The sequence below is a fragment of the Aquila chrysaetos genome, chromosome 7 (genome assembly GCF_900496995.4).
Source record: "Aquila chrysaetos chrysaetos chromosome 7, bAquChr1.4, whole genome shotgun sequence".
NCBI classification, from domain to species: domain Eukaryota; kingdom Metazoa; phylum Chordata; class Aves; order Accipitriformes; family Accipitridae; genus Aquila; species Aquila chrysaetos.
The window spans coordinates 41,066,642-41,094,089 of NC_044010.1; the positions used below are offsets into that span (position 1 = coordinate 41,066,642).

At 37.2% G+C, this 27,448-nt stretch overlaps 1 protein-coding gene across 16 annotated transcripts in view; it reads left to right on the forward strand.

The window, feature by feature from the left end:
* Positions 1-27,448, forward strand: part of DMD (dystrophin) — a 1,198,278-nt gene that overhangs the window by 182,260 nt on the left and 988,570 nt on the right. For all 16 annotated transcript variants that reach the window (XM_030020819.2, XM_030020811.2, XM_030020812.2 and 13 more), the window contains one exon: positions 4,435-4,496. In XM_030020819.2, the coding sequence (XP_029876679.1) occupies positions 4,435-4,496 (62 nt within the window). The remainder of the gene's footprint in view (positions 1-4,434; positions 4,497-27,448) is intronic.

Consider the following 27,448-nt stretch of genomic DNA (forward strand, 5'->3'; position numbering starts at 1 on the left):
GTGTGTGGTGGTTTTTTTTGGTTTTTTTTTTTTTTTTTTCCTTTTTTTCTTCCTGGTAGCTCCCGGTAGACAAAACATAGCTATTCAATTATTATTTAACCCAGCTCAAGGCAACACTGGGTAACAGAATAAGACAAGTCTCCTTTCCTGTTTGTGTTCCAACCTGTGATGGAACTGCTTGCTGAAGACTGCATAAAATCTTCTATCACACAACCGAACCTCCTATCACTGCCTGTCTCTGCAGTGATTCAAATACTCTACACACATTATGTAATGTCTTTATTGACACTTTAAAGACAATGATTTGTTTGTTTGTTTCAAATTAGAGCTTATGCCCCTGAAGTGCCAGTGCACTTCTGTTGAATGTCTTCTAAATTTCAAAACTGGGCTGTGCTTACTCTTGAGGAGAGTTTCCTAAGCCACTTGCATCAGAAACCACTACCCACATCTGTGGAAGGCAGACTGCAGGGGGTAGGAAAGATGCGGTTTTGATGTTGCAGTCTATAGGAGGAGAGGCTGTGGAGTCTCCATCCTTGGAGATATTAAAAAATACACTTGATATCGTCCTGGACAATCCGCTCGAGATGACTGTGCTTGATCAGGGCGGTTGGACCAGGTGACATCCAGAGGTCCCTTCCAACCTCAACCATTCTGTGAATCTGTGAAAGTATTATTTATTCAGGTGTGTCAAGAGTAAGAGAGGCTGAAGATCCTCTAGAAAAATAGGGGAGGATGCACCAAAAAGTGGGAGGTTCCCCCCCCCCCCATGTTTTCTGTGGGAGAATGGCTTATATCATACAAATGGAATGATGTAGTGACATATATACTGTATGTTTCTGAACCTTGGTTCACTTAAAATCTGCTTGGTATTTGTCAGCTCACATTTTTTAAAAGTATAGCTTTTTTTTATGACTTGTTAACACTGCTGTATGCTTTCAGAATAGTAGCTAGAGTATACCAGATATTTTAAAAGAATTTTTTTTCCTGTTGCCATTTTTTATTCAATATGTTTGGTGGTATTTGGGGGGGGGGGGGGTGTTGGAAAAATAAGTGTAGTAATAAGTGTAGTTTATTAAGAGATGACAACATAGTGCTGTTTTTTGTGGAAAATAGAAGGGAATTTCATTTGAGTAGTAGGTTGCAAACATGAACTACTTTGTTAAGTATCTAGGAAAGTTGTCTGGTAGCCACTTGCCATTAATAATAGCATCTTTGTTCTGTTGAATCTTGATTGCATGCTCCTAAGCATTCTTCAGTGTACCACTTCTCTCTATTAGCCTTGCCACCCGATTAAATCTTAGAACTGTCCTTTGTCAGATGATTAGCTCCATTGATAACTGCACTTTTTCCTGGCCATAATTTCTTATGAACTCTAGCCTGGCATAATACTTTTAAAGCCAAATGTGCAGTTAGCTAATTCAAGAGGTTTGCTTTCACAGTTGCAAAGCTGGATGCTCATCATACCAGAAATATATCAGAATTGTAAGATCCATTTGTGAATGTGTTCCAGTTAAAACAAGGTCTATTCAGTGGTACTAGAGGCTCTAGTGCATGAAAATCAGATAAATCTGAAAGGTCAGTCTATTTTTTTTTCTGGAACACTTTCTATAGACCTAAGTATGTGCATTTTCTGAGTTGATAACCTGCAGAAAGGAGGTTAAGACTGTTCCACTCAGTGTCCAGCATTTTGAGAAAAGCAGATTTTTTGCTGTGGGAAGTGATCACGTTATTATTGCGATGAAGGAATTCAGGATCCATGCAGTGTTTCATGTTTAGATTTAACCTGAAGAGAGACAGTATGCTATTCTGCAATTCTTCCAGCTTGAAAGGAAAGAAGTAAACATGCTATATTACTCTTGGAACAGCCAAAGGAAATACCTGCCTGGCCTTTTGATTATTCTTATTGACTCACAGTAAAAACACCTGCAAGGGCATTCATCGGCTCCCTGCTGAAGGATCTGTTATAAACACAGCATTATGCAAGTGCCAGATGAGTGTTCTTGCTCCATTTCTACAGCACCCAGACAAATCTCATTCAGCTTCCACATCTAGCATTCAATCTGTAAATCTGGGTTAGGAGAACATATTTGGGGAAAAATCATGCTTACTGTAGGGAAATCATGCCATGCAGAACCAAAAGACTGATTCTTTTTTAGGTTAGGAGGCTGTCACTAACAAATTGCTGTGGTATAAACTTGTCAGAGCAAGCACCTAGAGATAAAAATGCTTGAAATGATCTCTGTAAAGGTAACAGCAGTGGAATAGATTTGTGTTTGCAAAGGTAGCAGAGCACTGCCTGAACTTTGAATAAGTTTCAAACATTCAAATTGTGGGTTTAACACTCATTTTCCTCAGGAGATCCTGTTTTTTATTAGCTCAATAGACATGAATTAATTGGTGACTAGCAGTTAAATCTCTGGCATATAGCTTTGTGGAAAAACAAAACCAAACCCACACACTGTTACTGAATATGCTACTACAGTAGCCTGGGGTGGAAAAGTGGAAGTTTGAACAGTTTGGAAGAGGCAGTTTTGCCTCTTTCCTTTTCCCTGCTAAATACCACATACTCTTCTTCTACCCCATTTTAAGGTTGCCTTTGGCATTTTTATCAGATACGATTAAACAGAAATAGCTATTTATATGTAATATTTTATATGAAGTTGCTGAAGAAGTTTGTAATACAACACCAGATTGAATATGTATCTTCCACCAACAAAATGCATCTTCCTTCTCCCATCTTCTCTGTATTGCATGTGGCTGGAATAAGTCAAAACTCATATAACAAACAGCTTACAGTCAACAAAGAGGGAAGCGATGCTTGTGGGGAAAAAAAAATTAAACAGCTTTAGTGTCATTTATTACCAAAAGCATGCATCTCCTCCACATGCTGTTGCTTTTTGATGAATCTCTAACTATTCAAATATCACTTTTAGCCAAGGGATGAAGGAAACTGTATTATTTGGGATAGATAGCAGTAGAAGTCCAGAAAGTTTATTGTAGCAAATACTCATATATTAGTGGCAGAATGTAGATAATGTTTGACTTCTATGGCATGTTTCCAGTAGTACTATTGCATTGTCAATCTTTTCACTCATGTTCATCCGAAAGCAATTAGAACACGCTCCTTCCTGTATGCAGAAGTTTTTTTGTAATGAAATAGTAGCTTTACAAACTCTAGTATTATTTTTTCATGAGTATATTGTATTGTTGAGAATGGAAAACATTCTTGTGAAAAGGCACTTTTAAAGTGCTATTGAGGTGAGGTTTTAAGAACAAAAGATATATTTATATCAAACACATTTGCCTTGTCTTGTCTCGTTGGAGGGGTGGAGGGAGGGAAAGCAAAGCACATTATTAATGCTGTGCATTTCTCATGTAGCTCATCCATACCTGCCTTGCAAATTCAGCTGAAGCCATTAACATTATTAATTGCTGAACATTTCAGATGGGAATTTAATATCCCGTTTTATTTAAGAAGTGTAGAGAATTTTACTGCAAACCAAAAGGCAGCATTGAGTGAGCTTTATTTTAGTATAAGCGTTCTGCAGCCTTTTCCACATATGCCCTTTAATTCTAGTTTGGTTTGACTTTGTCGTACAAAGAGTTCTGCCCTTCTGTATTATTTCAGGGCGGATGACTAATAGATCTTTTTGAGCAAATGCTTATTAGGTTGTAATTTGAAGGCATCTTTCTCTTCCCACCTACATGAAATATATCAGGATTGTACCTTTGTGTGTCCAGTTCCATTCTGCATCAAGATTGTACTTAAAACTTAGACACAGAAGTCAAGGCCTAAAGTAATCATCTCCCTCTACAATGTTTTTCGTAGCAAAGAATTGAGAAAGAATTTCATGTATGGCTGAACAAACCTGTGGGGTTTTTGTCTTTTTCCACTGGAGGAAATATATATAACAAATTGTGACAGGTAAATAGCTGCAAGGCAGAAAAGGCATAAGGTATGGCAGGGGCTGCCAATGGAGACCTATCATTGTGGTCCAGAAGACTTCACTTCTTCAAGAAATTTGAGGACAGGCATATAAACTTGTTATTTCAAGTACTTTTAGAAAAGTGCTGTAGAAGAGTTTCGTGCTGCCAAAACCATTGTGTAACACATTTCTTTATACTTACATGAAATTAAAAATTTGAATGGGATATTTCAGATCCTACTGCAACATATTCCCTTCCAGAAGAAAAGAAACCACAGGATGGGTGAGATGAGCTAGGGATATAGACCATGACTATGAAGGGAACCTGTAGGCTTTCAAAAATACGTTGATGTAATTGTCAAGGACAGAATACATCTAAATACGTGCCCTGAATGTGTTTGAATTACTAGTAGTAGCTTTACTATAAACCAAGACTGAAGCTTGAATCAATAATATTGTACTATTTTGTTGAATAATTCTAATGAAGTGCTTTATTTTTCTCTGGCAGATGAACGGGAAGATGTTCAAAAGAAAACATTCACAAAATGGATAAATGCACAGTTTGCTAAGGTAATTAAATATTTTTATTGATTTATAAACCAAAATATGTTCTGTATATTTTTCAAAAAACCTGATATTCCTCCACTGAGGCTTAATTTTCAAGATAACCATTACAAGTTTCAGGTATTGCTGAATGCAGTTGACTGATTTATTAGAAAAAATGTCCAAGTTGTATTCCCTCGGTTTCAGTAGGGATTGAAATGTAAGAAGCCATCCTCTTCTCAAAATGTTCTCTGCCTCAATTTACTTTGCCTTTTCTCAAACTAGTGATGCAGATGTATTACTGTTTGCTGGACTCCTTTGTTATGTTCCTAATATATGGAGGAGTTTCCTCTACTGGGCTCGCCTTTTCTTGTTTTTAATTGCAATCACAAATTTAACAAGACTGGATGAATTGGAGAGGAGCAAGGTCAAAGATAAGAGGTGTGATCCAGTCAGCAAATTATGAAAGTCAATTATAATCTGTTTTGAAATAGTTATCTTTCAGAATGGTAAAGATCTCAAATGTTCTGGGAAAAAAGCAACTAACTAACTTATTTAAAGGAGGCCCCCCTGGCAGTATATAATGATTTTATCTTTAATACACAGGAAAAATTGAGCTCAAACTATTAATTTGATTAAACATTTTTTACATTCCTGGAGGATAATTACTGAACTGTATTTGCCAGTAATAAACTAAATCAATCCCATAATCTGTCATTTTATCTGGCAATAGACAACAATGGAATAGTAGCTGTGATAAACCTTCTATTTAGTCTGGCTTTTGATTGTGTCCCATCTGATTGTCCTCATTAAAAAAAAGGAGTAAAATAATCTGAATAAGACCACCATAATATTGAAAAACATGCTCAGCAGTGGTTCAGTCCAACAGGGAGTCCCACACGACTTTTCCATGGTCTGGAGCACTTTCTAATAGTGATTCAAGTGATTTAGACGGCACATATTTGTGCTCAGCATCTTTACAGCAGAGATGTCCAGCAGTTTGGAGGGCTGAATCAGAATGAAATACAGTCTTGAACAAATGGTCTCAAATTGATCGATGAATTACAAGACAAGTGTGAAGTATTATATTTAAGACAGAAGTAAAATATATGCATACAGAAGGGGGGATAACTGGGCTGGCAATAATAAAGCGAAGAAAAGCTCTGGGAAGTGCAGTGAATCAAAACCAAAATGAGTCAGCGACATCGTATTATTGCAAACAAACAAAAAAAAAGGCAGATTTATTATGACTGTGATAATGGAAGTGCTTGACAGAAGGCGAAAGATGTAATTATTTTATTTTACTTGGCAATAGTGAGATTTTAGTTTGAGTAATTTACTATCTTGGTGTTCCATATATGAAGAAGTAGCCCCAGCAGCAGTCATCTGATACAAGCTAATTTGAAATGTATTGCCAGTTAGGCCTTGTTATGGTCACAGAAATAGTTACGGAAAACTAAGAGTAACTGTTGCTTCTGTATCTAAAGATATGTCACGTTCCTAGAGCATTGCTTTCTCAGAAACGGTTGTTTTATGGAATAGCAAAGCTTGCAATTACTGAGGAAAAGTGGAACAAGTCTGCAGAAGAACAACAAGAATTATGAAGGGTTTAGAAAATACGACCTATCAGCAGATGCTTTTAATGGTAGGTTTGGCTCAGTTGTCTGAATGATCTAGATGTCTTTCCTCCAATTCTAGTTCAGTGGAGTGTACTTTAATGGTGTTTTAGCTCCCTTTTACTTCAGTTCTATAAATAGTATTTTTAGTTGTATGTGAACATACATTCATAAACAATCTGGAGAAGTACTAATCTCCCTCTACTTCATTTGGACTCTGAGGAAAACCTCCTAAATGCTGTGGTTCAAGTTTTACTTTGCCTCATGCGTCATCTGTGTTTTGGACAGGGTCTTTTTATTTCAGCAATCAATCTACCAAAACCCCCTTGATCTTTAAATCTTGGACAAATTACTCTTGTCCTACAAAATTGCATAACACCAGGATACTTGGTCTGAAATTGGAAATCACATATGTCTGGTAAGCTTAGTAATACCTGCTGGCTGCCTGTGTGGTACACATGCACAAAGCATGCTTTGCTCTTCAGTGCAGTCATGTAGCGTGCAAGCTTTATTTTTCTCCAGGGTTTTCAGGACAGAAATACAGAAGACGCTGCTCGTATTCCGCTGTAACATGAGCGGTCATAGTTAATAGCTGTATGCTGTCCTGGGACTGTGTTTCTCCCTCTTCTAAAGACCAAGATGTTTTGGGAGAGGTGGTCTTCAAAACGTGAAAGTGGATCTCCATGTGAAATCTACAGCTTATCCCTCTTCTTCTCCTGAGTTGTTTTCAGTGGTTCAAATCCATCTCTGTTTCTAGCTGTGGAATTGATTTCAGTTAACGGGCTACTCCTGGTTACCGATTTCTCGTCATAGTTAGCTTTGTAAAAGTGTTAAATAAATTACTTTCTTTGTAGAATTGGTTTGTATTCAGTGTGGTTCTAGAGGTGCTGTCTTGAGCAGATTAGCCTATGTGGCTGGAATTAAGATAGAGGAATATATTATGTCACTCATTTCTCTTATTTGTGAATAGTGGAATCCAGGTCATTAATTGACTGTAAAATATTTAGGGTTGAATGAAATTGTTTTATACAATTCTCACTCATCCATCACCCTCCATAGCTAAAAAACCCTCTACTTATGCAGTTAAAGTAAAAGCTTAGTTCTAAATGTTCTAAATCTTCATTTGTGTTGGGTCTACAGTGCACTGCCCCCCAAAGATCTGTATTCCTTTCCTGAAAATTCAGTGTCTAGAGTCTCTGTGTCTTGGTACACTTATGCTCAGACTAAGCTTTCAAAACACTCACATTTGCAAGTTGCTTTCACATGACTTGTGATGTAAATACAAATAATGCTTTTAATGTCAGAAGTTGTAAATTATTGAAAAAGTTTTCTATTTTATGTGTCATCAGCATAACTTAAGAACCCACATATAATTTTTATTAGTGGGGAAAAAAAAAATAATTATTGTTTGAATCGCAGGCCGGGAGGGAAGTAGTAGTCCTTCTGGCCATGCAGGCAGTGACATTTTAGTTGGATCATCTGTAGATACTTTGGACTCAGACGCCTTGAGTTCAGCAATGAACTCTGCTACCTCTTAGCTAAGGAGTCAAGTCCCTAACACGAAATCCATAACAAACTCTCAACCACATCATCTTGGCAGTTTTCTGTCTGTGATGTGCGGAACCTAGAAACCTCTGGAGTGCTACCAAGAAGTCTGTGAAAGGTTATCTAGAGAAAGCTAGCAGAATTGTCAGCAAGATTATAATTGCTATGGGTGAGGCCGTGTCTCTCATCAGACTTTTTTTGGCAGGTTGAGTGGGGTGCTCTAAATGGAAAAACTGGGGAAAATGCATTTGTGGGTCTCTCTTACAGCTTCTCAAAAGAGCAGGTTTCTCTCTAATTCCTACTCCTTTTACTATCCAGAAAATGGATTATGCAGAAAATCCGTGCTTTAAAGATTACGGTATGTGACTCATCTACAAGCAACTCATCATTGTTTCAGTAAGATAGGCCAAAAGTTGGCCTTTAATGTTTGTGAGATAAAACAATTAGTAAATTAGAAGTATAGGAGAAATGGGAGAATGTAATCCAAGAGACCTTTGTGTTTTCCCCATTCTAATCACAGACAGTGTGTATGACTTTCTTTAGTGATACCTTCTTGGTTTACCATCTAAATGGCATGCATTAAGTTGAAACTTAAAGCAACATTAAAAATATAGAGCATATAACTTTAATATCATTCTATTCAGAAAGAGCTTTTCTTTGTCCTCAGAAGAAGTTTATTTATAAAATAATGAAGTTCTGCAGGGTGTATGTAATGATAGTAAAGGAACATATTATAACCTCGTTTTTAATAATAGAACTATAATTAGAGCTCTCACAAGAGATATATCTAGTCCTGGGAATGGTATCTTTTGCTCAGATCTCAATTTTTTAAATTTGAAATAACTGAAACCTTTGTTTATAAATGAAACACAGGATCTTAACTATGTGTTTTGGGAGAATGCAAATGTATCACAAGCCCTCAAGTGTAGCAGCTCTCGGCTGGAACTTTGAAACAGCCACAACAATTGCGTTAACAGTGCCTGTACCCCATTTTAAATGAGCTTATGTTGTCTCACTGGTTAAACATTTTCAGTTGTTCATTACATAACAGGTTTCAAAATAGAAAGCATTATTGAAGATGGAAATGTTCTTTTCTTGTATGTACGAAAGAGCTTATAAATGGCAACTAATTTTAAAATGAAAACCTGAATATTCCAGCATCAGAACCCCCCCCACCCCACCCTAAAAAGGAAAGAGCGTACTCCTATGACTAAAGAAATATTGGCAATTTGTTTTGTTCCTTCATTATGGAGAGAGTGTCTCAAAGTACTGACAGTTTTAATGTCAGCAATAAAAGTTATCTGTTGTGAGTACAGAGAAGGAAAGCAGCTAATCATTGTAAGTTTTGGCAGCTTGAATTTTAGGTTATACCCTTATGGCTAACTTGAGGTCAGCAGCTTAACCTGTAAGTGGGTTTCATAAAAGAATGGTAATTTGTGAAGGAGTTTTCAACATTTCAATCTGCAATATCAAAAACCAGATGTTCATAAAATTGCTTGTAAAATCAGAGGTTTAAATAGGTTGTCCAAATTTCTGCTGCAAAAGCGTAGAAACAAAGAAGACGTTATATATGACAGTACACTTTTTCATGTAAACACTGAAATTATTAATCTCCAACCAGGTAGGAGCAAGAGTCAGAAAATACAGCATGGTAGATTTTGTGGGGAGAAAGGTGGGTAATTTTTTATGGTTTCTTTATCTCATGCTTTGGTTTTCCTCCTGTTGTTATTGAAGAAAGCAGAATATGAAAATAAATTTAAAGATACCCAATATTTCATTACTTAGCTTTATGGAAAAGCAGGATCATTCGGTAAGTAATCCTTTTAATGGAGAATTTAAGTTGTGAAAAATGGCAGCTTTTTATAGGCAGGTGGAAATATTAGGAGGTAGTTGTTTGTGCAGTGACTGTGGAATTAGATTCCCATTGTTGTAGTGATTGTGTGAAGAAACATAGTAAAGACGCAGCCTGTGCCAACGAAGCTAAGGTTGACAGCCTCATTTAAGATATACGTGGCTAGTAGAACAATAGTCAGCAAAAATAAATACCTTTTTTACAAATGAAATTGTTTTGAGTAGCAGCTAGATTGTTCAGGCAACTGGTATATGTGGGGATAAAAGGAACACAGAAGGGGGATTGCTTACAACTTTAGTTGAACTATGCAGCAGTCAAAATAATTTCCTAATTACCCAGTGTTTGTATGTGGTTTATATGATAGGAGGCATGGTGGCAGTCTCAGTTCTTCCCTCTTCTTGAGTTCATGGACAAGCTAAAGTTATTCAAGAGTCCCATTCACTTTAGTGGTCTCTTGTGATCGTAGATTAAATGCCTTCTGCATATCAGATAACAAAACGACTCATACAAATTAAATGTTTACTGACCTTTTGAGGCAGTATGTCAAATATTTGAGGTACAGAGAGACTGTACTACCACAAGTCTGGCATCTGACAGAGAAATTTGCAGTGCTGCTTTTGCTCACTTTTCTGTGCTATCGCTCACAATGACTTCAAATTAAAACAAATTTAAAAAGCCATTCACAACAAAGTGAATTCAAAGTGTTGCAGACTCTGGGAGGGGAGTAATCTGGTGAAGCTTTGTGGAGAAGACAATGGTAGTTTCATTTGTCAAATTTCTTTAAAATTTATCATCTTCAGAAATGTGTTAACCCCTGTGAATAATCTACGTCAAACTCCACCAGATGTACCATTTCTTTAGCCATATTTCTGGACTGCAATTAATAATCAAGAAAAGGAGCTGGAGGGAGGGAGGTTGGCAACAAACCACAAAAAAGTAGGGTGTGCTGGTGTTGTAGGATTTCAGTTTTAGAATTGAGTTCTAGAGAGTACATCAACACTGGCTTTGCAAGATAAACTTTAATATTATTGTAGACAAGTTCAGAAAAGTTCATCCAGATAGCTATGGTGCTTTAGCCATTTACATAGGATTTGGTGCCTGCAAAAAAGCCTGGTGGAGAAACAGAGTAAATAAAAGTTTTCTGAGCTCCATGGTGCCACAGATTATCCTGCAGCCATTCCCAGTCAAAAGCATTTGCATCTAGCCTTGTATTTTTACAGTATGTTGATCCAGTGCCTGACACGGCAGTGTAGATGTGTTCTCAGTCTGTGTAATTTATCCAGTCTTTATCACTGTTTTCAGCAAAAAACCCCAAAAACAGGCTGCGCTCTTCCTACATTATCTGATGCCCAAACTGTTTTGTGTTAAGGTAGAATTAAAAGGCAGGAAGCATTTGAACTTTTCTTTTTTTTTTTTCTTTCCCAAATGCAAACTAGACTTGCTTGCACTCATTCTCAATTACTGGGCAGGGAAGGTAAAAAGAGTTACTGAGAAATTCTCTTAAAAAGAGTAATTGTGGTCAAAGTAAATGAAGATTGAATGCTTGAACCCACTCCAAGCCTCGAGGAGTAGTACAACTGAGCAACCAACACTCACTAATAGCCAGTGTTACATCTACCAGGTCATGAAGTAGCATGTATTGTATTTTTACTACTGACACTGAATATTCACATTATGGCTTGCTTCAAAAGCTTCTGGTTTTGTGCCCATATCAGTTTCTTTCTTTGGGTCAGTAGAGTTCTGCTGAATTTCACCAAAACCAAAGTTGTGCTCTATTCATCTAAGGAGCACTAATTTGGAGACAAATGACAAGGAGGATCAGGTACCACATGGAAGAACATTGATTCCAGGACAAGCAAAAGATGGACTGTTAGCAAAATTTGGAAATCGTGTCTGGCAAAAGCCTGATCAAATCTTTAATGCCTGCATATTAAAAGTGAGTATGGTAGATGTCAGCTCAATCCATTAACTGAACATTGATAATATCTTTAGAGCAGCCTCAATTTTTTTTTTTTTCCCTGAAAGATTTCAGACAACCACACAGTTTTAAAATTGTATCATTTGTGATAAATCTGAAAAAATTATAGTTGGTATTACTTGATGTTGGTAAGACACCATGATTGATATTCATCCATCCTAAATACCTAATTAATCTGTTCGGAGTCTCTGTTGCCAGCCTTTTTAAGTGCTACAGTGAAAGTGATGAGAAAGAGCAGCTTACTAATGTGGAAGCCAAATGACTATTCTGCTACAGTGTGGCAAATAACCAGAACTCTCATTGAAGATTAATAGGGCTTAACTTCGCTTCCCAGCTCTGTGTGATCAACACTACCCTTGGGATACATCCTGTTTTAAAATACCAGGCTTTCTTATGCCAATAACCTTTTTATAATACATCTTGCAAGAGCAGACCAAAGGCCCATCATGTCTGTTCTATATTATTAAAGCAAAAGCTTTTCATCTTTTTTTTGAAGCCAAATGACGTTTAAACCTGGTATAGAAAACACATTTGCATTATTAAGTGTTAAGTGATTTTTCTTTTTTGGATATCTCCAGAATACCTAAGCAAGTATCAGGCAAAACACATGCTCAGAATTATTTGCATTGATATATACTGAATTACCTATTAGGTCTCCATATTCTACATCTTTTTTTTATGATGCAGTAAAATGGGATACATACTGTGTGAATATTTACTATGTTTCAAATCAATTTCCTTTGGAATTAAAAAATAACTTTAAAATTATTTTTACTGTACTTCTTAAGGTAATACCAATGGCAATATTGCCATTTATTTTACTCAGAATTTCATTCTAGAAGTTCTACTATCTAGTAATATATTTCTATAGATTTTTTTGTATGACCAAGAAAGTTACCATGAACAGAAAGTTACTATGAACAGGAACAGGCACAGTTTAAAGGCGCAAATATCCTCATGCTTTGAATTTTGCACATAACATCAACTCTGTGTGCCAGTTTTCAAATTTATAAACTTGATGACTTTTTATATTTTGCTTCCAAAGTAATTTTTCAGCTTACTGTTGGCAAAATACTTAGGATGCATCTCCCTTATCAATTTAATATTTATCAATATTTAACTCTGCCCAATGTAGACACCTGGATGCTGGCAGGAATTAAAATAGAGGATTAATCCCTTTGCGCTTACTGTAAAAGCAAGGAACACCAGAAGCTGAATGGTGTCACAATGCAGCATGACAAAAACAAAGTACTGCTTAAGAGGGTGGTCTTCTCTATTTTCTCTGTTCTTGCTAAGAACAGAAACGCAAGCTTCGTGACCCACCGTGGCAGTCACACAGCTGGAGATGCCTTGAAAACTGTCAGTACGGAAAAGAACCCTTTCACTGAAAACCTAGAAAGGACAAAAATGTATTTGGTTATGCTTCAAAGTCACAAACATAGATGTTTGAGGTTAACGAAAAGCTAATGAGACTATCTCCGCATTGTTCTTGGTCACTTTTTTTTTTTTTTTTTTTTTAAAGTCGATGTTCAAACAGTGAAGGTTTTATTACATGTGCATGAGGGGAAGGGATTCTCTACTGTTCGTCCTCCATAACGTTCTCCCATTGCCGGGAGACTTTACAACTTTGCTTGTTGTGGGTTTTTTTCCCCCAAATGTTTAAATGACTGCAATTAAACAAGACAGCTCTTGGAGAGCAGATTCATTTTCACTTTGATGAAAAGTGAAACTTCTCCACTTAATTATCCGCACATCTTTTAGTGAAGCCGTGGTGTGTATCTCGCAAGACCTTTTGCTTTCAAGTGAGATTCTCTTCTCTCTGCTCCCTTGACTGCACAAGCAGTGACATGTTTTCTCTGCTTTGCCTTACTGGGCATGAATTCAAAACTGGCTACAGTTCAGGAGCAGCTGTTCCTCGGGGACAGTGGGGTCTGCCTCCACCAGAACTTTATATCCTTCTCCAAGCCGGATCCCTTTCCTGGGATGAGGCGCCCGTGGGAGCTCCAGGCCTGACGCCGCAGCCACCCTGCCCATATGCCCAGCAGCCCACGGGGGGAAATCCCCACCGGTTAGAAAGCGTTAGAGCTGTCGCTGCTGCAGTCTGGTCGCTGAAGATTATGTCACATTCTCAGTATCTTTTGTTTGCACGTGCAAAGGTTACGTCACTTTTCCGGATCAAATTTTAAGGTTTAAAATGTTTTCGATTAAAGTGACTTCCCTTCCAAAAAACATACAAGCGTATTATCCTAAACAATGAGCATCTGCATGACAAAACACTTTCACCATTAGAAACGTCTGAGTGAATACAGACTACATTTTAAATGCTTCTGAGATAATGTAGTATCCCAGACGTTTAATTTGAAACTTGAGTGGATTAGTAAAATTCGCAAGCTAGACTAAAATATATGCATTTTTATTACGTTAAAATCATTTGTCTTTGCATTCTTGTTTTTATAGCCTTTTCTTGCAGAGTAACAATGGCTTCCCTCAGATGAATTAGACATGCCAAGCAAGCAAAGCAATCACTAATGTTGGCAATAGAGGGCACTGGATTTTCATTTCTAATATGTTTTACTGAGGAAAAAACCAGTCAAGTGAGGTTCATTGAGCTCTTTCACCTTTTCCTTCTCACACTTGGACTTGCACCTGCTAGACTTCTATTCAAACTTTCATACTTTTTTGTTGCACTTACTTTAAGTAAAAAAGATTAATCTGAAGAAAATTGAATATGTGCTGTTCTCTTGAAGTTATTATTGTGTATGTATCTTGAGGGGGCAATAGGAACAAGCTAAATATAGCACTACAATATTGGTCTCAGTGGTGCATATGTCTAGCTTGCAAATTTGTAAACATTTACAAATTTGCATGATTGTTGCTGGCAGTAGACATCATCGTTTCCGTGCTCAGAATTCATTACCATTACATCTAATCATCTTCAGAATCTCCAAAGAAAAACTCTTCATACAGGCAAATAAGGCTTTAGTCGATTTATGTTACGCTTAGACTGCAAGTTCAAAAATAAAAACAGGAGAAAAAAAACATTTTTGAGCTACTGTCCCCACTTCTCTAAATGCCCCCTTATGTAAACGTACCGAAGCTCAAGCAAATCATACTGACCATTCCCCCTATCTGCCAAAGAGTTATTACATGCCTAACGTTCGATGGAGAGAGGAAAAGAGAAAGTGCAAGCGTGTACCTCTCTGTCTCAAGCTTTCTCTTGATCTTTTAAACAGATCCAGCGTACCTCCTTGTGTCGGCGCCACGTCCTGGTAGTCAGTGAGGCTGAAAGTCAGGGAATAACTTGTCTATCGCCAGCCCGGCTGCGTGCCTGTTCCCCTTGGGTAGGACCTCCAGGGAGCTACTGCCTTCCCCTGCTGCTGCGAACCCTTCTTAAATCTCCCTCCGCCTGAGGCAGCGGGTACATCTTGTGCCTCTCGGACATACACGCTTCTTTCTATAGGCTGCCTTTGACATCAGGAAGTTTGACCATTCCTCCTACGTGTTTAAATGCATAAAATATTTTTTAACAAGCATGTCTCGGAGAAAACAAACAAACAAACCAACCCCTCCAACCCCCAAATTATTCAGTTTTTGGCAGACCGCATCCATGTTACAGACAGCATTCTTGGATGTTGATGTTTCAGTGTTGGTGATTGATGAGATGGCCCTACCCCAGTTCTGTAAGCACTTAAATTTTTGCATATCACTTACTTTATTATGCTTTGAGATATCTGTATTGTGTACAAAGATTTCCTGTTGCTTGAAAGGGTTCAATGGACACGATTTTACACCTGGATGAAATGTAACTTTTATTGAGGTTAATTTCGTTAAACCATGTGCCTGTATTTTAGGTCCTACCTTGCCACGAAGACAGAAAAAATAACATTATGAAATATGTTCCTATGGTAGAAAGGCATTATTAGAAATAATAATTTTATTTGTACAAGGTTGCAAATAACCTTATTTGCACAAGACCTTGCATATCTGTCTTTTACATATGAAGGGGCTCAGTCAGATCTTGGGGGTTTTTCTGGACCACCACTTCAAGAATATGTATTATTTTTACAGCTGCTTACCTCTGTTCTTTCTCTGATCATATGTTTGGGCTGTTTTGAAGGGGAAAAACTGTCACCTTGCACAATAGCTGCAGCTATTTCTCAACAGCAGTGGCAAAATTGACATAGACACCCTATTAAGTCTTTGCTTAGAGAATTAGTTATTAAAAAAAAAAAAAAACCAACAATCCTCTTTTTTCCTGGTCTGGAAAGCTGCCTAACTTGTAAATCTTTTTTCCTCTGTTTTAGTATCCCAGTCTGATTAAATATTGATATTCATATCACTGACTTTGCTAATACTTTCACTTTTTTCAAAGATCTACATGACAGGTGTTATTACACAGAATAGCCATTTTTCTTTTCTATCTGCTTTTCATAGTGTGTTTGATTGATTTGCCAGTTTAAACCCATCACATTTACTTCCTGCTAATATTAGTGTGAGAGTATATATTGCTGACTTAAAAATAGGATGCTTTTAGTGTGCTCAAGTACTTAGCATTGGTTCTATTGAAATTAAGATTTCAGGAAAAAAGATAAAACAAGTAATTTCTTCTGTTCAGTCTGGTGCAGTTAAAAAAAAATACACATATAAGGTTACTGAAAATCCTAAGCTATTGGTAACAATAAAACCCTTTCCATTAAAAAAAACAACCACACAAACCACCCTGACATTACTCCTTGAGAATAATAATAATAAATTGTAATTCCAGTTGGAATTCTGTTGAAAGTTATAAGAATTTAACAAGACACAGGTAAGCACAGTTACCAAAAACATATTAAATGAGACTGTTCTCCATCTTTTCTATTTTTTTTGCTTAGTCTTAGGCCTCAGAAGAAATAAATCTGTAAGGCTTTGTCTGTGCACAAAACAGACAACGTATTTTTCTATGTATTCTATAATCTTCAGAGTTACTGTGTGCTGGATTGAAAAAAAATGTATGGTGGTAATTTTCAATTGTGTTGATTTTTTTTTTCCCTCTTTTTTTTCTTTTCTCTAAAGTCCTCAGTGATACACAAATTTGCAGTTTTTAAGTCGAGGGCTAGTTTTCTTCAGGAAAAATTAATATAAAAGGCATGTCTGGCATTTGGTACAAGGAAGTCAGACATGAAGCACATACTGCAATCAGGTATAAGCAACATAGTTTATCACATTGGTAGAAACAGGGTTCTATTATAGGGTTGTATTCAACTAATGCATGAAACAGTAAAAGTCCATGCTCAAAAAGAGGGAGTATTATCTTGCCATTCTGATAGCAATGACTCTAAAATACTAAGGAAGCTCAGGCAGACTGTGCTGAAAAATCTCAGTCAGTCTCATAGATTTTGTAAATGCCATGTATGCATAAGATATAAACCCTAATTTTTCAGGCATTGTAAGGGAGCCATTCTTAAAGCAAAGAGTCAGAGCTCACAGCAAGAGGAAAAACAAGTCTTGATTCAGTCCTGGGCAATACACAAGACTGTTGCAGTCAGTAAGGTTTTCTATAACTCTCGACAAATATGCATTCAAAAGTGGTGTCTTCACAGAAGAAAGCAAGACACGTTAAGTCCACGTGGTAATATTTAACTCCAAAACCAGGAGCTATGCTGAAAAGAAGATGAAAAAGGAACTCAAAAGAAGAATCAAAGTGTTCTGTACCAACAGGCACCTTGGAAGCAACATACTGGAGTCGTGAAGTGAATGCACCTGTCAAGGTGTGTCACCTATCAAAATCAGAAACCTACCTCTGTTTAAGAAAAAAAGCAGATTAAAAGAGATTTCCTTAATGCAGTTATGCAACGTAAGTAAGTTCAGAAGAAAACAATGAAGATACGTGGCAAAATCATTTTCATATGTGAAATATATGGAAATGCTGATTCTATAATTAGAAAATTAAAACGGAGATAGAAAGATACAAACACAAAATCAAGAACAAAGACTATTTCTAAGAAACATTAATGGAGAAATGAACTATGAAGGCAAAACCTTACCTAAGTTCATCAGTCAAGTTTCAAGGAAGAGGTTTCTGAACAGGACTCGCTGAAGTACAGTGGTATACAGTAAGTGCTAGAAAATGTGCTTTTTAAAAATAATCTTAACAATATAAATTCTCTTCATATAAGGTTATCAGATATGATGTTTTACCAACTCATCTCACATGCTTTTGAATACTGAAGCAGCATTCAAGCAGTTTCTTCTAATATTTTTGACTACAGGAGAGACCCAGTATGTCTGTCTCTTGACATTTTGTGGTCTTTTCCACTTAGGTCAACGTAGAACTGAGCTGACCTATGCTGTCTGTACTAATTTTTCACATAGGCTAAATTAATATTTGTATTCTTACCTGACTCTGTCTTTAAGAAACATTATATATTATTTTTATGTACTATATTAAGAGCAATAGTTACATCTATTAAAAGAGTTAGGATTAAGCGATGCATCTCCTGGAGGCAGTTAGAACTAAAAATACGATCTTCACAAAGTGGAACTTGTATAAAAATAAGGAAAACAGAAAAAGCTGTCTCTGGAAAGTTGCAATTAAAACTACAATCAGGGAGTCCAAAACACTGGGGTTTGGTTTTGGTGTTTTTTTGGTGGGGTGGCGAAGATGTTTTTATGCTAAGAGCTTAAAAATTAATAAAGCAAGCATTTTCCCATAGCTCACAAGCAGGAAGCATGCCAGGGAGCACATAGCAGGCTGCTAGATGATCAGGCTGTAAACAGCGTGTGTTGGAGGGCAGCTAAAACACTGCACCTTAAACTGATTTGCAGAGAGAGGCCGATGGCTGAACTGAATGACAACCAACACAAACCCTATGGAGTTATGCTATACTTTATCACATAAACCACTATTCCAGTTACTGTTATATATCTTATTACTAATGTCTCAATCATACAAAATCGCCATTTTACCTAATATGATGACAGCCTTCGTAGTCATGGAAACACTAATCATACCAGCTCGTTTGTGTACTGACCCGTTACCACAGGACCCACCACCTTCTCAGCCCTCGGTGACAGAGGGCAGTCATGGGCTCCCATGCGGCCTGACGGGTGATGGGGTGAGGGTGCCCGAGCGGCTGGTGGCGGTGGTACTGGGTGAGTGTTGGTGATCCCAAGGTACACTCTTACCAAGCTGGACTAGGCTCTACACATGCAGCTTTTCACCTCGGTAGCTGGCTCCACCCGTGGTCCCCTCTGGGCTCTTGAAATGTGATCTGTCACAGCTAGTCCTTATTTTGGTGATCTCTGGTCTAGGCATCCCATGGGTCTCTCAGTCGAGTACTTCCTCATTCATCTTGTCCTGATTTTATCAAGTTGTCATTGGTTTCCACCAGACAACGTGTTTCTGAGTTAAACAAATCACCTTAAAGGCCAACAGTTGCTTTTTGTTGGTGGTGGTGTACTACTCACCATCAAGCTCTGGTTTGCGTGATTGTCTGGGGCAAAGCTGAGGTGGTAAGGGAAGGCTGTGTCAGCTCTCCACAGGAGCGATCCTGGAAGTTTAGGCAACAGCTTAGCAGCTAAACAAATTGCTTCTACTTTTGCTTACTGTGAGGGAACCTAGGAAGCATCCTGCATTAATACCTTTCTTTGCACAGCATGATTCTGAGAATCTGTCTTAATTTCAGTGGCATTAGAAGCCACCTCTTCTCAAAGAAATAAAAATATAAAATTGCAGGAAGCAATGGATCCAAAGAAACTTAAATATAAAACTGTAAGCCATTCATTGGTTTGTAATCTGTGATTTATTTCAACCTTGTATCCAAAGGAGGGTGCTAATGATGCTAATATTTTTAAACTACTTTGTCAGTTTCTCTATCTGGCAGAAATAGTGCAAATTACTAGATATGTGGATAAACCTGATATAATGGAGAAGAGTCAATATAGCTTTGCAAAGTAGCCATACCTCACAATTGCAGTAATTCTTCAAAGGAGTCAGTATGAATACATACATATGACTGAAACAGAAAGAGTGGGTATCTGTAAATGCTTTGAGATTTTCTTCTTTTGAAAAGATGAAATGAAAAAGACCTCATGTTTCAGAAAGCTGCTATAAGGCAGGAAACAAAGGATAGAAATAAAGTCAGTTTACACAACGGAGGGAGGTTAGCAGTGGAGTTGCATGCAAATTTCTGTTGAGATGATGATTATCTGGTAAAGGGATGTGGCAAAACTACTAATGGTTCAGAATCATTCAGGTCAGATAAAAACAACCAAAGGCTTGCAGAAGGATTTCATGATGCTGAATGGGTAGGTGATTAAATGACAAATGATATTCATTGTTTATTTACAAAAAGAAAAAACACTTTAATAGATAAAGCTTATGTTACTCCTTCCTTTGTGCACACTATATGTCCTAAATGAGATGTTACCATTCAGAGCTGTCTACAGAGAGTCACATACCTTTTCCGATGAAGTTAATAACAAATGTTCACTTAGGTTTTGATTTTTTATTGAAAAAGTTCAAATCACGTCAGCATGAAATGTAAGTCCATCTTGAAGATTCTGAACATTAGGGAAGAGAAAGTTGTCTTGGGAAATTCCTAACCATAATTTCACAGAAATTAGAGCATTATTCTGAAGCACTATGTGATTTTACACGTGTCCTATCCTTATACTCTGTTCTTAAGGAGTGCAGGCCACCATCAGAGTTGGATGAACTTAGAAGAGCCCTTGGTTTGCCCAAAATAGCAATTCTTATTTTACTCTTTTATAATTTCATGCTAATTATGCATTAGAATATTCAAGATTTTTTTTTTCCAGGAAATGAGAATCACTTCCCATAGTGAGATATTAATGACACTATATTTAGCATGACATAAAAATGGCCCTCACAGGCACAGAAATAGTAATCCAAAAGCTGGAGGCTAGGTTGAGACTCCATCTGTGACAGAGTAATGAACGCACTCCAACTCACTTTTGGGTGGGTGAGGGAATTCAGTGTGTTGGGAGGCAGGAAGGAATGCAGAGCCCGGAGGAGAGATCCATTTATCTCCTTCAATTGGCCCAGCCCCAAAGCTCCTTGCACACCAACTCTTTGGCTGTGCAGTCTCCCTACTCTTTGCTATCCAAACCAAATGCATATGAAACCCATTGTCTCCTTCAGCATAAATTTAAGGAGAGATTCTATAATGCTAGTCTCTGTTTTGATTCAGGCTCAAACTGAGAAGGGCTCTGCATGCATTAGGACCCAGGATGGAGAGTTCGAGTTGACTGTGCCTGATGAAGCATTCTCTTGAAACTAGGGTCTAGAGTGGAAAGCCTGGCAGTATCTAGTAAAAACCTGAAGGTATGGTAGCCCTGGGTAGGATGCATTGTTGTAAAGAAATGGTAGAAAACTAAAAAACTGTTAAATGGAACATAGACATTGAAACAAAAGCTGCCATTGTTATAATTCTGATCCCATAAGAATGATAAACAAATCTCACGATGATGGAAATCTGAAAAGTGAGATCGCTGAGATTTGGGGTAAAGAAAACAAAAAATACAACTCCACTGTGTCCTTGAGCCTGCCTTAAGTAACCAATTCCAAAGAAGGTTTCTATTTTTCCTTCTCTAAATACTGTAGAAATTAAGGGTGGAATCCCAAATGATCTCTGCTTGTATATCTGAGAATACTGGAAATGCACTTAATATTCACACTCAAAAGGCAGTATCAGAATGCTTATTAAATTGGTTTGGAGACCTATTGTGTAAACTTTGACTAAATATCCCCAAATTTTAAATGCTTGCTTAAACTCAGAAGAAAAGAAAAAGGAGAGGGTGGAGGTGGGGGAGTTAAACCATCAAAGCAGAAAGTACTTTCCTCATAAAAATGCACCAAACTGTCTTCCCTGAGAGTCTGGAATTGTGAGGTTGTCTTTTTGGAATTAACTTTCTCATTTGCACTTAAAAATCCTATGTTAAATGTGATTTAAAAAAGTTATTTGAATATGAGACACTGTGACTACTATGTTCTGTTTGTTATTGCAGTAGATACTTTTTACTAACTTCTCAGGAAATAATGGAAATACACTTGAAAACCTGTGCATTTCAGAGCCCTGAGCTATATTCAGTGACCTTCTACACCATGCTAAGCTATTCAGTTAGATTTCCCCATTAGCCAAAGGGAGGAAACTAGTGTTAAAAAAGCTTTATTTTTTCCCTTGTGTTTTTCTAGTTGATTGAAGATGTATTCAGTTTGTGGGTTGACAAGAAAGGTATGTGAAGAAGGTCAAACAGGTTACAAGCATGTTTTATATCTTATGTTTCCCAGTTCCATAAGACTATGAGCAAAATGCCTTAACAGAATAAATGCACCCTCTTTACGTTAGTCCTTTACCTCTATTAAACACTTTTAATAGCTTTCTACCCCCTTTCATTTAGCTGCAATAACCTCTTCAAATTATCTAGGTCACTTAGGCCCATATACCACTTCGCTATTTTTAGCTTGCTGGTTGTCTTCTACTTCTGGAGAATTATCCTTTTTGCAATTAAACTTCCTGTCACTTTTTCTTTTTTTTTTTTTTTTTTTTTTTTTTTTTTCTGTATAGGCTGTGCATATTTGAGGTGTACAAGCACAAAGTTTCTTAGGTCACTGAAAGATCCATGTTTACAATGATCTATGATTTTTGTTGTGGTTTTTTGTTTCTCTGGAAGGAGAATATTAGAGGACAGCATCTGATTAGAAGTGGGCCTGTCTCAGTATGCAGTACAGGTCTCCCTTGGTATACAGTTAGACAAATTATGATGAATCTGTGTGCATGTATTTTCCTTTCGAGCAATATGTCTGCTTCCTTCCCTAGTTGCAAAGGCAGCCTGCAGAGACAACTCTGCCGTCTCTGAGTATGGACTTTGATGAATTGATCAGTGGGGCACAATACAGAGATCTCTGAGCTGGGGTCGGTCACACGAGAGGTGGAAATCCAAGCTGCATAGCTAATTCATGTGCAATCAAGCTAGTTGTGAGGCAGTGTCTGGCACAACACAACTCTGCCCACATGCTCTCCTGGAACGGGGCACGACGTTGGCTGGTTGTAATACGTGTAGTTGCGCAGACAGGGCCAAACACAACGGGCACCTAAATTTAGTTATGATTAATGGCTATAGCTTTCATGCAAGTATGGAGATACTCACACCACCTAGCACTGGATGTGTAACGTTGCTTACGTGGGGCAGAAGTTAGCAAGCTAGTCTTCCTAAGATTCCTGCATAGCGGAATAGAGGAGAGAGCTGAGTGTATTACTTTAGAGGGAATTGGTTAGTCGGAAAGCTTATGAAAACTATGGCAATATGAGGAAATAAAAGTAAGAATCTTCTCTTCTGCTAACTGCCAGTGAAGAATGCATTATTTTGTAAGTAATTATCTTATTGTTTGTATTACTAATGAACATACTGGTGGCAGAATATGATCTTGTGCATTTATGAATTTGCCTTTAATTATAAACAGAAGGAATGTATAAGTAATATAAAATTACATTATTTGCTCTATAAATGTTTCATTAAATGTTAATATTTTAATTCAAAATGGTATCACATGCTTCATCTAAATGGAAAACTGTCACTCATTGTTACATATCTTATCTTCTAAATGATAGTGGGCTAATTTGTGAAAATAATTGCAATTTTAACAATACGTGCATATGCAATTTTACGCTATTTTAAAAGCTTATACCATAATCTGAAATCATCTGTGAAAACATCAGAAAAGAAGGGACATATTGCATATTTGGTCTGCTCTGCAGCTGATGCATTGGATAGTATATATGAACTATATAGAAAGCCCTCAAACTAATAAGAAAACTGTGGAAAGTAGTCCATGTAATTACTAGTTTCTCCCATAATAAAGTTAAATAACTTTTTACCTCTGTAGAATCAATAAATTCAGATGATCATAGCACAGTTCACATTCTGGAATGGGAAAGAGGCATGGTTTAACATTTCATCACGTTATGGTTTGATTTTAGGCTGATGTGTTCTAGTCTGTGTCAAATAATTTTAAGATGCTTGATCAACATCTTCTCATGACAAAACATCTTCTCATGACCCTTACGATATAGTGGGTCCCTTTACAATTTGAACCCTTTACTGTTCAAATGGTTGTTTCATATGACTTTATAATGTGAGTTATAATATGCTAGAGATAACTTTGGAATCTGTTACCTGATGAAAAGTAAAGGTTTCTTTAAATACAAAATGCAATTCCAGCGTAGAAAGAGTCAGATTTTGTTATCTTACTTTTAAATGAAATATTCATAAATCTATTAAATGCCTTCATAATGTCCATATTTGATTTCTCAGGGAATTTCCAAAATTCTGTTATTTCACCTACTGAAAGGAGGAAAACCAAAATTTCATAGGAGAAAAAAGGAAAAGCCAATGAGACTATAACTGAATATAACTTGATTATACTGCAGATTTTGGTCCTGCAAACGTACTTCCTCTGTAAGAGTTCTTTGCATGTAATAAAAGGCAGAATATGTGTGTATTTGGTGGATTAGGATTTTAAAGTGTATTACAATATTTTACATGGATTTTTCACTTGGATTCCATTAGTTAGATCTCTCAGTTTATGTTCTTTCTCCTGTGTGCAAGTGTTTCTCAGTTATTTTGATAGTGACTTTTGCCTATGATGAACCCTTACTTTGAGACCTGCAGTTCCTCATGAAACTTGTTTACTAGGCATTTTGAAATTCCCTATGAAGTAATAGTAGTCGCTGAACTTAATTTCTCTTCAGGCTATAAGAAGACAATTTAGATGCTCATCAGAAAGATGTGAAGAATTGTTGTTGAATGTGTTCAGGCATTGACATGAAAGAGAAACGCTTAAGTGGTCTTGAAAGCACAGAAGAAGTATCTACTAAAATAAAAAATGAATGATTACAGAGTGAAAACTGCTTGGCGTAAATGCAGGAATAATACAGCTTGCCCTATCTAGGTTCAGTTAAGCTAGAGATATTCTTTATTGTTCCCCATTGTTTCTTTAGTATTCTCTGAAATTAAATGACTCTGTTGTGTTTGTTTCATTTTCTCTTGACATCTAGAACTGAGACATTGATTTCTGAGCGTGTGTATATACACACGCAAACTGCATAACATGCATATGTAATTGTTTCAACATTCCCTTGTTATGCTACGTGAGCCCAAAAGACACCGGGTAACTCAAAACTTGTTTTCAGAAAAGAGACAATATGTTCACACCGTGTCATTTATGAAGAAATACATCACATCCATAAAGCTATGTGAACTTCCATGCTGCTCTGCCTTCAGTCATAAATAGACTCGAGGTGTTCAGAGGGTTGCCAGCTGAGTTGGAGAACCTGGTAATCCTAGTAATTGCAATGCTAATGTTCTTCTGAATGTGTATGCTTGTACAAAGTATGGATGCACTAAAACAATATCAACCGACAGAAGGTCTTGTGGAAAAAAACCTTTCAGTCTTTGAATTGTTTATCAGGTTTTTTACAGCAGTTATCACCAGAGCGATGAGGAAAATTGCCACATCCAAATTACTAAATAATGGACAATAAAACTCTTTGCATGTAAAGACATTGACTCTCAACAAATTATTAAATCCCAAGCTATAAAACTCTCCACATAGAAAGAGATTGATTCTCAAATCATGAGTCTCAAATTAATGGGATACATGAATCAAAATGTTCAATAAATGTATTGCAGTCAAGTTAAAATATAAACATTTGGGGACCCACGTAACACCATATCACTTTTGTAGCTGGTGACATGAGCAGCAGTTAATGATAATCAAGGCAAATGGAGTGGTATTGATACTAAGAAAAATCATAGACTGAATTCATACTGAAAAATGTGAGCTTTCACTGCCAACAATATCAGGGTGGTCAGTGTTTCAATGCTGAATGGGTTTATCCATCATGGCTTGAATACAGGCAATCCAACATATATCTAAATATGAATGCAAGCAGAGTTTTAGAAGACATTGAGGACAACTTAGCCCCTCTCTCCAAATAATTGATTCCTAGTTTTAGTCCCCTATACTTTGAGATCCTTTGTCTTTTGTTACAAAATGGATTTTTTTTTACCCTTATCCAATTTATTAATGTGCAATCACAAATGTATTAGGGACACATCTAAGCAATGTTCTCCATTGAAACAAAGGAAAAGTTATACAGCTGGAAATATCCATAGGCGTTTACACTGTACCTTCAGCTCACTCTTCTGAGTCCTGGGAGCTGGAAGGGAGAAAAATAATGTCATGCTGTGGAAGTATTTTCCTAAGTACAGTCCAGCATCTTTAATGGCAGATTGGTATCCTGATATTTTGATACAGGGAAGAATATCATTGATTGCATTTAATGTCAGCTTTGCAAGCAGCTTTCGGGGTTGTTTTCTAAAAAAAAAGATTAATACAATTCTTTTTGTGGTTGCAACAAAAAGTGGGGTGCCATTGTGCTTACTGCTGTGTATTCTTCTACCTCCTTGAACCCCAGACTTGAAGGCAGCACTACATGTTTATTCTGTCTTCATATATCACAGGTATTTAGCTGTCACCTTTATGGAGCTATATACTGTAGATAAAACACTTTTGTTTCACAATCTAACTTTTGTGTATAACACAGACAGAAAATGGAGGTGACTGAGGCACCACTAATGCCTCTAGCCCTTGCAGTGACAGGGCAGCTGTGAGGTCTGAGACTCCCAGAGCATCCTAGCAGGAGATGTGTTTTGCTTTAGCTTTTTTTGAGGTGGGACATGGGACTGGAAGGTGAAATTAGTTGTCTTATGCTCAGAGGATGACAACAAAGTCAGATATCTGTTTCTGCCAGTTACAGAAACAGTCAATATTCCTGTCTCAACAGCTGAGTAATTAGAACAAAACATGACATAGGATCAGAATAAAAGAATGAAGTAGTAAGAAGTGATGTGAGTCACATCAGTAAGACTAAAAACTTGAAAAACAGTCTAGTCTTGTGCAAAACTAGATGTTTCCTAATTATTTGAAGGCTCTGTGTACATTTTTAGTGGATCCCCTTCCTGGCTGCATCAAATATAAACTGCAGGTCTTTGCTTCCAAAGCCCTTTGCTGCTTCTCTCTGCCCTACCTGACCTCTAAATAACGAGAGAGTGAACTCCTGCTTGCAATCAACCCATCCTGTCAGATTTTACTAGCCATTTGTGAAATTGCTGTTCTCTATGTTTTTTGCCTCTTATATCAGAGAATTTCCACATATGTACCTACAAGTCTGCTTGATTATCATCCCTTAAATCCTTTTCTAATGACGTCTTCAGGTGTTTAGGCATTCGGTGTTTGTTTTTTCTGTTAGCATAGTTCTTTTCAGGCATGCATGCTATAGCTTTGGGGTATGTTGTTGCTCGTCTTATTTTCACCTTTTGCTTTGTTGCATCTTTGTACACCATTATGTCTTTATTAGTACGCAGGTAGTGAGCTCTATGGGTCAGCAACTCTCTGGTGTTTTTTTCTTCTTTATGTTTATCCAGGCCTAGCCCAGTGGGCTTCTGGTCCAAGACTGATTCTTAAGTACTATGATAATGCCAATTATAATTTTAAATTGGATATGAGTGCTGTTATATGACTTGTAGTAGAAGTTATAAATATTGACCTTGGTACCTGGTTTGATTTTGTCTCAAATAATATTCTCCTCAGCACGCTAGGAAAGCATAGGCTAGGTGAAACCAGGATAAGTGTGCAAAACTTATTTTCTAGCCCGGTTGTGTGGCACAGTTGGGCTAGAAAGGATATATTGAATGAGGCTTGCATGCTTTTTTCCATTATTTTCATTAGCGTTTCGAACGGTGGAAATAGAGAATACCAATAATATTAAATGATACCGAGTTTATGGAGATCGTGGCAACTGGCAATTTGGAAGGTGGGATAAGATTTGGAAGGAAATCTATTTTTGCTAGTTGAAGCAATGGCTGGAAATAGACCGACTGAAGAGAGACTAGTGTAAAACACCACACCTACCCAGGAATA